This window comes from Chelonoidis abingdonii, chromosome 2 (assembly GCF_003597395.2).
Source record: "Chelonoidis abingdonii isolate Lonesome George chromosome 2, CheloAbing_2.0, whole genome shotgun sequence".
NCBI classification, from domain to species: domain Eukaryota; kingdom Metazoa; phylum Chordata; order Testudines; family Testudinidae; genus Chelonoidis; species Chelonoidis abingdonii.
In genome coordinates, this window is record NC_133770.1 from 230,381,138 (window position 1) to 230,394,954 (window position 13,817).

Here is a 13,817-nt window from a genome sequence, read left to right on the forward strand (position 1 = left end):
GAAATGAGTCAGCCTGTCCCCAAATGGAGGGAATGGGGAGAACGGAGCAATGACTAGAACACTGCTCTGAACCAAGGAGTCAAAATAGGTACTTGAGGGACATGTGTGGACTGACCAAAGCCCAGACCTGACTTTCTCCTCCTATGGAATCTTTGCCCTTTTCTGGGATAGTTCCGCTGTCTTAGGGGGAAGGAAAGGCTGCCCAAATGTGCACTGTGGACAATACTGCTGCTGCTACTATTGATCACCATAGTGGTACCACTGCACTACTGATATATACACCCCCAAGGACTGGAAGGTAGTCCTAGAGCCGTTGAAAGAGTTCAGAGTCTCATCCATCTTGTCTGAAAACAGTGCTTGGTCATTGAAGGGCAAATTCTCTATGGCCTGTTGCACATGGGGAACAATGCCTGAATTCTGCAGCCAGGAAATCCTTCTCATGGTCATCACTCAGGCCATCACTCAGGCCAAAAGTATCTGCAATGTCCAGCATGGACTGCAACAAAGTCTTAGCCACCAAGCAGCCTTTGATAACAAATGACTGAAATTCCTCAGTCACGGCTTTGTGCAGCTGGTCTGCAGACTTAGACTTAGCCACTCAATTCACAAAGTTGTACTGGGACAACGTCTACTGGTTAGCAATCCGCAAGGAAGAGGAGGTGTAAATATTCCTGCCGATCAGGTCCACTCATTCAGAGTCCTTATCATTGGGAGGGGTCTTAAAGCTGCCATGTTATTCACCAATTACAACCCTGAAATCTGGGGACAGATGTGAGTAAAAACTTCCACACCCCTGCACCGGAATGAAGTAGCACTTCTCCATGTGCTTTGCTGCAGGTGGTGCCAAAGCCGGTGTGCTCCAGAGGACCTCAGCAGGTCTGGATCATTAATAGAGAGGGCTACTCTCCCAGGGAAAGACGGCTGCAGGATATCCACTAACCTGTTCTCCTGCAGAAACTCCACTTGAATTCCAGGGATGCAACCAAGTGCTGCAAAAGGTGCTGGTATGCCTGAAATTCTCCTGTACTGAGGGAGAGGAAGAGCCAGGCACTGTGGAATTGTCCAAGGATGAAGATGAAGCAGCTAACTGTAGCAGAGCTGGATCCTGCTCCAGGACTGATGAACCTAGATGGGACAATTCTGGAGGCTCTTTCAGGGGAAAGATCACCAGTACCGGGGCCTGTGGCAGATCGACAGTCACCACCACAGACCTGCTTGGTGATCTCACCTTAAACTGAGATGAGGAGTGGGACTTCCACGACTGAGGATTGTCCTACAGAATCCATGGAAGTAATTAGTACATATAAAGTATTGATGGCCTGTAGGCACCAGGCCACGGGCCACTGTCCCAACAGTGAGATGAGTGCCAATCCTGGTACCCATAACACTCCATGAACAGCCCCCTCTGAGGGTCAGGCAATGGAAAGTGAGAGGAAGAAGATCCCAACCCAGACGCTGAAAAGTTCCAGGCTACAGGAAATAACAGTGGAGCCAGCCCTGAGCGTGCAAGCAACCAGTTCAACTTGTGTATAGACCAAAATAAAAAGAGGGAGCTTAGCTGACAGTAGAAACAGTATTGGCAGCACGAAGCATGTCTCCATTGTTTCTGGTGCCAGAAGCGGTGTTGACCCCAAAGTTGGCAATTGTACTGAGATAACCGATGGTGCCAAAGTGGAGGGTGGTGACTGCCACCACGGTAACATCGGCAGCACCAGTTGCAGTGGTGCCAAAGATGGTCCTGGTGCCAGGGAGGTCCATTGTGCTGAGTCCAGCAACAGCCCCACTTCCACTGACTGTGAAAGGGAAACAGCAGGGTAGGGTGCAGACAGTCCCACATGGTCAACAGCCCGCCCAGCCAATGGAGCTATAAAGGATGCAGCCCTGGCAAAGTTCTGGACCAAGGGCAAGGTTGGGACAGAAAGGTAGAGGTCTGTTGCTGGCTGCTATGCTGCTGACACAGAAACACCCAGGGCCGGCATTGCCCTTGTTGGTCTTGGACTCAATGGATGCCCCAGGGCTGGAACCAGAGTCAACAATATGGTGTCTTTGATCTCCTTTCACAGGAGCACTTGGGGAGCAGTTGACAGGACCTGCTCTGTCCCATGCACCAGCATTCTATCCATGCTGATCCATGCTACTTCTGGAGGAGCGAGATAAGTCCCCATGTGACCTGAAGTGGCTTCAGTTGGTCCTATGCAACCTTTTCCTCAGGGCTCTCGACAGGGAACGACTCCATCTCTTCGAAAAAGCCAGATCCAGGACACAAAGTGGTAGCTCTCTCAGAACTCAAGGGTGACCTCCAATTTGACATGGGCCTCAGTGCCAAAGCAGGCTGCATGGTCTGTTCAAGCAAGTGCTGCTTCAGACGAAGATCCCTCACCACCCAAGTCCATTTGGTGAACAATCTGCAAATCGAACACCACTCCTTGATGTGGGCTTCACCTAGGCACAACAAGCACCATTGGTGCGGGAGGATCATTACTGACGATCGCTTCCCCACGTGACAGGATGTTTAAACCCTGGTGAGGGCATCACCAGGGAAATATTTAAACTACAGCTAACTAATATTAACACTGCCCTAAGGGTACTAATTAATGATATACAACTAGAAAAATCACTAAAAATAAAGAGATTGTGAGATGAAAACCACACAGAACTCTGACTCCAGCCATGGGCAGTAAGAAGGAACTGAGAGGGGTCAAGGCAGCGCCACCTCATATAGCCAGAGAATGGGCTATGGCCACGAGGAGCAAGCACCGCTTCATTACAGGTACTGCTAGAGAAAATGCTCTGCCTCCAGTGTTCTGGGGACACACACACACACACACACACACACACACACACACACACACACACACACACACACACACACACACACACACGGCTGCGTCTACTGGAAGAACTCTGTTGCACCAGTTTACCTCAACCTACAAAAGAACTTTGGTGCATGTATAAAGCAGTAACTGAGCAACTCCAATTATTATAAAAGGGACTTGTGCTGTTAACATTTTATATGTCAGACTGAGAAAATATCCTATAAAAATAATTTTTTGTGCTTGCACAGCACCTGACTTCAGAACATAAGCATACTGGCTATCAAATTAATCACCCTGCAATCCGCAAAAAGAAGTCCAGCAATTATATTAATAGTTATCAGAAAATATGGAAATTAATACTTTTTATATTTAATATTTTTTAAACATTTACACTGTGGTAGTGCCTAGAGGCCAACCAGGATGGGGTTCCATCATGCAAGGTCCTGCATAACATAATATAATAAATAATAGCAAAAGGAAGTTTCAACACATTTTGGGTAGGTGTACACTGGCAAGCTTCTGCACAACAAGTTTACCACTTTTATTAAAGCACTGGAATTAAATCGCTGTTGCCTGTCCACACTGTGCTCCTTGTGAGAGTGAAGCGCATCCACGTTAGCAGCTCTTGCAACGGCAAAGAGAGCAGTGCATTGTGGTAGCTATCCCACTATGCAACTGGCTGCAGGGTGCTTTGGGAAGGGTTTGCAATGCCTCATGGGGCAGGTACAGTGTCACATGATGCAGGCTTCCCAATCCCATTGTTCCATGAGCATCCTACTACATTGCCAGCTGCTTTTCAATTGAAGTAGGGGTGGGGGACAGAATGTGGGACAGGAAGAGTGTGTGCGTGTATGGGAGGGTGGGGAGGCAGAGACAGTGTGTTTCAGGGGACAGACTGTGTAAGCATGCTGTCCTGTAAGTTCAGACAGCAGCAGGAAGCAACCAGTCTTGAGGCAGGGGGAAGGGGGAAACCCCAACATTAGCCCCTGCCTCCCTCCCTAGCTCTCTGCAGAGCAGTCTGTCTCTCTCTCTCTCTCTTTCACACACACACACACACACACCCCACCTCTGCCTCCCCGTTCAACAGCACAAGCATTCCGTAATGGTTTGCTTTCTGTCCCGGAGCAGATCAGCACAGCACACGAGGGCTGTCAGAAACGGAGCTTTGAAAAGGAAGGGGCACATGCCTCCAGAGCAGCCAGCCAAGTTCACAACAGTGAGCAGAGCGTCCACTTGAAGGATTATGGGACACTTTAGAAGGCCAACTGATTGCTTTCTGTGCTGTAATTTGTGTACATTGCCAATGCAGCGCTGGAGCCTTTGCATTGTAAGGCTTACAACTCGTCGAATTGGGTTTTTTGGAATGCTGCAACAAAGTGGCTTGGCACTATGTACACCTCGGAAATTACACCGCAGAAAGCTGCTTTACTGTGCAGTAACTTGCCAGTGTAGACAATTTCACATGAAAGGACTGATTGAGAGACATTTGGATCTGGTCCTAAGAAAACACCACCAACTGAATAATTTCCACACCCCACTGAGTAAATGAGCCTCCAAGTTCCAGTGGATTGACAACGGAGTAACACTGGTAAGATTAAAGAGTCAAGGATGGTTTTAGCCCATAGGTGTATACGTATAAGATACGCCCATAGCTATAGATTGCCCAAGAAAAGGAAATAAAAGCACTTCATGTACACTGACTTAATGGATTAATATAAACTTCACTTCCCACTATTTCCTTTGAACTGTTGATAACTACTCCTCTGCTCTTTTATCTGATACTCTCTGTCAGGCACAGAAAAAGCAGCATAAGTGTTAAAATGGTACAAAGCAAGCTATTTCCTCACTGGGGTGTTGAAATTACTCAATTTTGATGGTGCTTAAAATTCCTATTGCCATTTAAGAATAGCCTGGGAACTGGGTGCAGGCGACAAAGCAGCTTTTCTCTGCCTTAAAATCACTTCTAATTTTCTGTGAACAACTGTTTTATAGTAGCAAGGAATGCAAAACAAACTGCAATTAAATGTTCCATTTATAATCCCTATTCACAGAATGTCTTTCCTCAAAATAGCTCAAGTGCTTTCCACTGAAAAATTATGAATAGAAACAAAAATAACAGTCCATATGAGTCATATGGCTGAGAAGCAGAGACTTCACTATTCGCAGCCCTTTCAATACTAGAATTAGAATGAACCATTATGGGCCTAGGAAATGAATCCCAGTACCTGGATGCCCCTAATCTTTGCTGCAGTTATAACTTAAGTCACATATTTGTTATCTTTTTGGAGCCTGAGATAGATGTAGCTATGTAAATAGTTTGTTCTCTCTGCTCTGCACTTTTACACTTGTAGGGAGTCTTCCTCTCTGCAGGAGTAGCTACCATTTTGTGAGGCGCAATAAATATTGCGTATTGCAAAGGAGGCAGAATGCTATCCTATGGGGACATTTGTTCTTTTGTCTCCTTCAGTCTAAAATGTCACGCTGAAGCATATTCTTGCTGTTTATGGGGAAAACAACTTTAAAAAACAAACCAACCACATCAATGGTCACCATTAGGTCCTCTGGGCCCTTCTCCATCCCACCCCCACCCTGCTCTTTAAATCATGAAACCCAGGGGATAAGGTGATATTAAGGTTCTTTTATAATTATGCTGCTTCTCCCTTTACAGAGAAAGTTAATTAAGAAAGCTCAGTGATTTGAAGGTATTACATAAAATGAGCTGCAGTGAGTAGTGTGACCCCTGTACTAGGTTCCAGCAAAGGTTCTCCCCCTTTCCACTGTGTGGACTACTTTGTAGGAGACAAAGCATCTCTCCTCCTTCCCAATTTTCAACTGCACTGCTTGGTCCTTAACATTTTTAAAATTCTACAGACCTGCAGGGAGGTCTCCGCAGACTTTAGAAAATGCTTCAGGAAGGAAAATGTTAGAACTAATTCAGGTAGCGAAGCTGGAGTAAGATATAAGCCATAAGTTTAAAAGGAGGTGATCCAATGAAATAGGTAAACCTAAGTGATAACCATACCTTTCTTTCATGTAAGCTCTCTGGTTTGTCAGGTGTGGCAAGAGCCTGGAAATCCAGTGACACTATGAACAGTGCCTTATACTTGGTGCCTTTTTCTCCTGACAAATTCAAAAGTGCTTTACAGAGGGAGAGGGAGAATAAGATCAGTTTATTCCCTCCTCCCCTATAAAACAGGATATAACAGCCACTCTGTGAAAGGAAAATACACAAGCTTTGGAAGTTTTAGGTCTAGAAACAAGGATAGGTTCTCTAACTGAAAGCACCTGGGAATTTAAGTGAGCTAGAAAATTACTTCTAATACACTGGAATTTGACCAGGTACAGGACTGGACACCTGCTTCCAGTGAAGACTGCTGAGAGAGCTTTCAGTGAGCCTCGGTGGGGAGATTTTGGCATGTATTTAAGCCTATATTAATCCTGCAAATACTGAGTTTAATGCTTATTACCATGAACAGTCCCAGTTACAATGCTGGCCACACTATGTAAAGACATATACTATTAAGCATAGTACTTATTTCCATGAGTAGGCCCGCTCAGAGAGCTAGTCCACAATGCTAATGTTTTCTGGATTGCACCTTACATTCTGAAGCACATATCAAACTCCCTCTAGATTGCACTGAGAAACTACACTGAATAGCCAAAATTCTCCTGGCAACTGAAGCAGCTTTGTTAAGGTTGCTGGATTTACACTGATGTAAAACTGAGGCATGAGAAGAATCATGAAATAAAAGGGTACAGGTAATTTCTATCCCTTTTAGGTAAGGTAAACCAAATGTGTGTAAAATATTAAATATCAACAATTTGATGTAGTTTCAAGCTTTTCCTTATATAAACTTGACTGAGTTATCTGTTTGCTACCTTGCAGTCTTACTGTTAGGAATCAAGATGAAGAGAGAGCAAGGAGGACATCCCATGAACTCAGAGCAGAGAGTATTCCAAACTGTGAGGAGAGGTATCTTTTCTTTCTTTGAGCATTTATATACATAACAGTTAAATCTGCAAGGCAAATAGTTTGAAATGCACAAATTACTCCCCTGCTGCCATCCATGCACCACCTGTTTAAATTCAGTTCTCAGCCATCTCTAGCTAAATGTTACTAACATTCACACTCGAACCTCTTTTTAATTCATGGCCTGATCCAAAGCCCATACTTTAAAAAAATTCTGTACTGGGATAGCTTACACTGTATGGTGGTACAATAGCAATAACATAGTACGGACAGAATCTACCATTCTCCTACAAGTCTAATTTTTTCCTCCTCATTGCCATAACTTTTGTGAAAAACTTAACCAATCCAACTGGTAGTGCCCAGCTTTAAATAAGGAGTAATAAACAAGGGAGAACATAGATCCTATCACTAGTCAGGTAACTGGTTAACTTTTTCCATCCTTTCCTGGGTGCTCAGATGCTATAATGGGGACCTATACAAACCAAGATAGGAGTATAGCTTTTGTGGTAACACCTATAAATGTATTAATGTCTTGGCCTTCACTGTTCGCATATTTATACCGTAATGGTGACATTGATAAACCAAGCAAACAGATAAACCAAAAAGACAACTGTGCATTTGAAGCCTAGAAAACATGTTCAGCGGTTGCATAAAGGTTTTTTCTTGTACGTTAACTTCAGGCATTTCTTTAAATAAAGCTAGTGTAAGTCATGGGAACATTCGATCACATTTTATCTGCCACAATCCTCCAATCCTTAAGTTTATCATTGCTTCACAGCAGGGTGATAGTATTGAGTATCAGTTAACTGTCCAACCTACAATGTGTTAGACTCACGTAAAGCTCACTTTTTTTCTTTCGGTGAGAGCAAATGTCTTGTCTAGTGACTGAATTTTGAGTAACTAGCATCAATATCTCCTTTTCTATTCTCTCATTCAAGTCCCACTCCTACTCTTGAAGAAGTAAATGCTTGGGCTCAGTCATTTGACAAGTTAATGATCACCCCAGCGGGCAGAAATGCTTTCCGGGAGTTCCTCCGAACAGAATTCAGTGAAGAGAACATGCTTTTCTGGATGGCCTGTGAGGAGTTAAAGCAGGAATCCAACAAGAGTGTCATAGAAGAAAAAGCAAGGTTAATCTATGAAGATTATATTTCTATCCTTTCTCCAAAAGAGGTGTGTGTCCCTCCAACGAGCTCATTCTTTAATTCTGCATTGCACAGTGGTGGTTGTAACATGAATAAAGGCAAAGACAGCTAAACCAAGGGATACAGGTCTTATGACGTTCACTGCTAATAATTAGGCTTGGCAGAATTTGATTTTTGTTTGTTTATAACAGATATCTATTTTAAGATTAATTTTTATTTACATTTTTGCACTTCTGCAATATTATAGGTTTTAAGCGTTTTTCAATTTTTATCCATTTACATTTTCACAGTTGTAGAAAATTGTGTCGGGGTCAGACAATTATTTAATGACAGCAGACCCTGGGGTTCAAAAAGCTAATGCTTTAAAACTATTAAAACACACAATGTCAACATGCATATCAAAATATACAAAAGACATTTCCTTAAATTTAACTCTAAGTTCTCAAGCAGCATTTTTCTCACTTTGCCTATCTGTAAATTTTGATCAGGCGGAAATTTTGGTTTGTGTAAACAGTGAAATTGATGCTTACCTAAATTTACTGATAAAAATCTAATCCTTCCAAGCCTACTAATAATGGAGACTTAAAAAGTGAAGGCATCAGGGTGCCATGGTTGAAACTATCCTCCATCTTCCCAGTTAACAGACAAAGCAGCAGATGTGGTACCATAAAACACTGATGTTAGACACCTGTAATTCCTAGGCATAACAGGGCAAAGAGCATTGTCCTCGCTTAAATAACCAAACAAGCTAGGTTTTTTTCTTAGCAGTAAAAAAGAAATGGGAGATCTTAAAATGTTTAAAACCTTTAACTGTAATTTGCTATAATATATAAAGGAATTGCTCAAATATATATAACCTGTTTTGAGAACTCCTCCTATATAGCAAAAGTTAACCATAAATAAAAGTTTATCTTAGCTTTGTATATCTGCTAATTTTATCTACCAGTCTGATATTGGCAAATATTTTATACACTGAACATTACACTACAACAAGTTTGTTTAGTTGGTTTCTTGTTTTGAAGGACTATAAACTCAAATATCAGCCAAAAGCTTATTAGCCACAGTGGTAGAAAAAGCACTACTTGTGTATAGATACAAGCGCTACTGAAATCTAGTAGCAGTTAACACAATATCTTTGAGACTGCCACCTCATTGAAATTTAAATTTTCACAATATCGCTTTCATATGGAACCATGATATAACTATTTGCAATTCATGTCTAATTCTGCCTGCTCTTTAGTAAAAGGATTTGCTTAAACAACATTTCTACAGGTTGCAGCTTCTTTCTGGTTAATTCTGCTGCTATGAATTCAGCCTCAGACAACACTTATTCTCAAGGAAATGAAAGCTAGTCACACAAAATTAAAAATTCACTGCACTATTAAGCAGAAAGAAAAGACAGTTACTCACCTTGTAACTGTTGTTCTTCGAGATGTGTTGCTCATATCCATTCCAAGTAGGTGTGCGCGCGCCGCGTGCACGTTCGTTGGAAAAATTTTCCCCTAGCAACACCCGGCGGGTCGGCAGGCGCCCCCTGGCGTGGCGCCTTTTGAGGGCACCGTATATATGCCCTGCCGACCTGGCGCTCCTCAGTTCCTTCTTGCCGGCTACTCCGACAGTGGGGAAGGCGGCGGGTGTGGAATGGATATGAGCAACACATCGAAGAACAACAGTTACAAGGTGAGTAACCATCTTTTCTTCTTCAATGCTTGCTCATATCCATTCCAGATAGGTGAATTCCAAGCCTTACACAGGCGGTGGGTCGGAGTTGGGACTGTTGAATGCAAAACGGCAAGCAGAGCCGCATCGTCCCTGGACTGTTGTACCAAGCGTAATGGGCAGAGAAGTGTGCACGACGACCACGAGGCTGCACGACATATGTCTTGTATAGGCACCCGGGCTAGAAAGGCAATAGGAGGAAGCTTGTGCTCTTGTGAATGTGCAGTCACTCATCCTGGAGAGGTGCGAGCTAAAGCTAGCACATTTTAATGCAGGACGTCACCCAGGATGAGATTGTCTGAGACGAGACAGGGCGACCTTTCATCCTGTCTGCACAGCAATAAAAAGTTGGGAGGTCTTTCGGAAAGGGCCGGGTGCGGTCAATGTAGAACGCCAGCGCTCTACAACATCGAATGAATGCAAGCTCTGCTGTCTGCGGATGCGTGAGGTTTAGGATAAAATACCGGGAGGAAAATGTCTTGGTTAAGGTGAAGGGGAGACCACCTGGGTAGGAGGCTGGATGCGGTCGGAGCTGCACCTTGTCTTTGTGAAATATCGTGTACGGTGGGTCCGCCACGAGAGCGCGAAGCTCCGAGACTCTCCTGGCATGTAATGCCACAAGGAACGCCACTTTCACGATAGATACAGGAGAGAGCAGGTTGCAAGGGTTCGAAGGGAGGGACCATTAGTTTTGAGAGGACGAGGTTGAGTCCCAGGAGGGGGTGGGGCGGCGGACCCTGGGGTGACAGCGCTCTAGGCCCTTGAGGAACCTCGAGACCATCGGTGAGAGAAGGCGGAGGAAGAGCCTTCTCCCGGATGGAAACGAAGAAATGGCAGCTAGGTGAACGCGCAAGATGAGAGCGCGAGGCCCTGTTTAAGGTGCCATAGATACTGCAAAGATTATGTGGATGGGAGCATGTGCCGGTGTATATCGTTGTGACTGCACCAGCAGGAGAACCACCTCATTTCGCCAGGTAGGTAGCCCTGGTTGCAGGTTCCTGCTTTCCAGAGCACCTGCTGCAATGGGGTAGAACAAGTGCAGCTCCGCAGAGCTCAGCCAGCCAGGAACCACACCGTCAGGTGGAGGGACCGGAGGTCGGGATGAGAAGCCTGCCGTGTCTTGTATCAAGTCACCATGATGGAGCGGCAGGGGAACTGGACTGGCTATGGAGGTCCAACAGCGTGTGGAGTACCAGTGCTGGCGAGGCCACGCTGGGCGATGAGAATACCCGAGCCTTGTCCCTGCGCAGCTTCACCAGGACCCTGTGCACCAGCAGGAACGGTGGAAGGCATATCGGAGTTGGTCCGACCCAGGGTAGGAGGAATGCGTCCGTGAGTGAGCCGCGGGCAAGACCGCGGAAGGAGCAGAACCTGGGGCACTTCCGGTTGGTACGGAGGACGAAGAGATCGATTTGGGAACCCCACCTCCGGAAGAGAGAATGGACTATGTCGGACGAAGGGACCACTCGTGGGCTAGAAAGGACCTGCTGAGGTGGTCGCCAACACGTTCTGGACTCCCGGGAGAAAGGAGCCAATCAGATCCATATTGTGGGTTATACAAATTCCCACAGTGTGATCGCCTCCTGACAAAGAGGAGAGAGCGGGTTCCTCCCTGCTTGTTTATAGTGCATCCGGTGGTGTGTCCGTGAGCACTAGACACAGCGGCCTTGCAGGTGAGGAAGAAAGCCTGGCAGGCAAGGCGGACCGTTCGCAGCTCCTGATGTTTATGGCAGCGATAGTTCCAGAGGACAGAGGCCCTGGTCCGACGAGACCCCTGTGAGCTCCCCAGCCCAGAGAGAGGGCGTCCGTTGTTACGAAATGGACGGCTGCCTGGGTGGAAAGGCAAGCCTGCGCACACCAGGGAGGGGTTTCGCCACCAGCTGAGGAGTGCAAGACCGTCTTTGTGAGTGTGACAAACGATGTCCATGCTGTCCCTGTGTGGCCGGTAAACAGAAGCTAACCAGATCTGCAGGGCGCAGATGGAGCTTGGCATTCTTGGTGACAAAAGTACAGGCCGCCATGTGGCCCAGGAGGCTGAGACAGACCCTTGCCGAGGTCGTGGGGAAGGCTAGCAGGTTGTCTATGATGGAGAGCATTACCTGGAAACGGCTGGGTGGAAGCGAGGCTGTCGCGGACCGTAGAGTCCAAGACAGCCCCGATGAATTCTATCCCTGAGTTGGAACGAGGATGGACTTGTCGAAATTTATCAGGAGCCTAGAGATTCGAATAGGTTCCTGATAACTTTAAGTGCGTGGCCACCTGAGCTTTGGAGACGCGCGAACAAGCCAGTCGTCTAGGTAAGGAAGCACCTTGGCGATGGAGGAAAGCGGCCACTACGCCATACATTTCTAAAGACTCGTGGGCAGGAGGACAGGCCGAAGTAGGACCGTGAATTGGAAGTGACGTCCCGCGCACCAAAGCGGGAAAACGTCTGTGGAGTGGGTAGATCGAAACATGAAAGTACGCGTCCTTCATGTCGAGAGCAGCGAACCAGTCTCCCGGATCCAAGGACGGATGATAGACCCCAAGGACACATGCCGGAATCTTTACTTCCTTACGAAGGCGTTGAGTCCGCGGAGGTCTAGGATGGGTCGGAGACCTCCTTTCGACTTGGGGATTAAAAAATAGTGGAGTAAAAACACCGCCCTGACGCTGCCTATGCATGTCAATTGAGGCACCTCTTCTATCGCTCTGAGTTCGAGAAGCGTGAGGACCTCGTGGTAAAGGAGATCTCGTGAGAGGGGTCCTGAACGAGGGATGGGGATGGGTGAGTGGGAGTGGGTGGAGGCAAAACAAACTGATCCCAAGATGGTAGCCAAATGACATTTCCAGTCCACACCGTGCGTAGAACCCCATCGATCTGAAAGTTATTTGGCCCAACGAACGAAGTTATCATTTGGAGGACGCCGGAGGAGAAAAGAGAAGCGGTTGGAGAAAAGAAAAGGAGTCCGGGGAAGGAACCATGGACTGGTGCTCTGCTCTCTGGCGCACCTTCAAAAGTTTTGTTTTCAAAGATCCCGCCGGTGGTTTGGCAGCACCGTTATTTTGCCCCCTTGGGAACCTGATTGCCAATAGTCTTCGGTTCAACTCGTCCCCGCCTTCTGTTGAAGTCCGGCATGGGCGTGGTGGGGGATAAGGGGGGCACTGAGGTTGCAGCGCGAAAGGACTTCGCTGGGTTTGTGGTGTGTGCATGCCAGGAGTGCATCTTATTATGCGATTGTCCTTAAGGCTTTGCAGCCTTGGGTCCGTCTTCTCTGAGAAGAGGCCCTGCCCCTCAAAACGGGAGGTCTTCGAGTCGGAGCAATCCTATGTTGCGTAAAGCTCCGGAGGTAAGCCGGAGACTTGCAACCACGAAATCCGTCTCATGGTGACTCCCGACGCGATGGTTCTAGGCCGCTGGGTCCGCGGCATCGAGTTGCAGCCTGTAGAAGGATGTTCTAGATATCTTTTTCCCCGTCTTCTAAGAGGCTCTTGAACTCAGGACGGGAGTCTACCGGGATCAGCTCACTAAACTTTTCCATGGACTGCCAGGTATTAAAGTTGTACCTGCCTAGCAGTGCTTGCTGGTTTGCCACACGTAACTGTAGACCCCCTGTGGAGTATACCTTACGGCCCAGCAGGTCCATACGTTTAGCTCCCGTGATTTTTGGGCGGGGCTGGCTGCCATGACGCTCCCTCTCGTTCACGGGATTGGACGACCAGAGAGGATGGAGGAGGATGGGTGTACAGGTAGTCGTACCCTTTAGAGGGTACCATGTACTTCCTCTCCACGCCTCTGGCCGTCGGAGGGATAGATGCCAGAGACTTGCCAAATAGAATCCGCCCTGGATTGAATTGAGCGGATGAAGGGTAAGGCGACTCTCGTCGGTGCATCAGACGAGAGAAATGTCCACCACAGGATCCTCGACCTCAGGAACCTCCTCTGCCTGGAGGTTTGATGCTCAACGCCACTCTGCGGAGCAGGTCCTGGTGAGCCCGAAGGTCGATGGGGGGCAGGCCAGAGGTCGAAGTGCCCGCCACTGCCTCATCTGGTGAGGAGGAAGAGGAGAGACCGGGATCGGGGGCTCATCCGTAGGCTGCTGTTCAGAGGGTGGCTCGATTCCGGGGCGGCCTCTTGGGTCCTGGGACTCGGAAATATCGGTCTCCGGAGGAGGGGCACTGATAGTT

General features: G+C 46.9%; 1 protein-coding gene across 1 annotated transcript in view; it reads left to right on the forward strand.

The window, feature by feature from the left end:
- Positions 1-13,817, forward strand: part of RGS20 (regulator of G protein signaling 20) — a 43,971-nt gene that overhangs the window by 27,775 nt on the left and 2,379 nt on the right. Inside the window, exons 3-4 of the mRNA XM_032774699.2 lie at positions 6,703-6,789; positions 7,725-7,959. Of these exons, the coding sequence (XP_032630590.2) occupies positions 6,703-6,789; positions 7,725-7,959 (322 nt within the window). The remainder of the gene's footprint in view (positions 1-6,702; positions 6,790-7,724; positions 7,960-13,817) is intronic.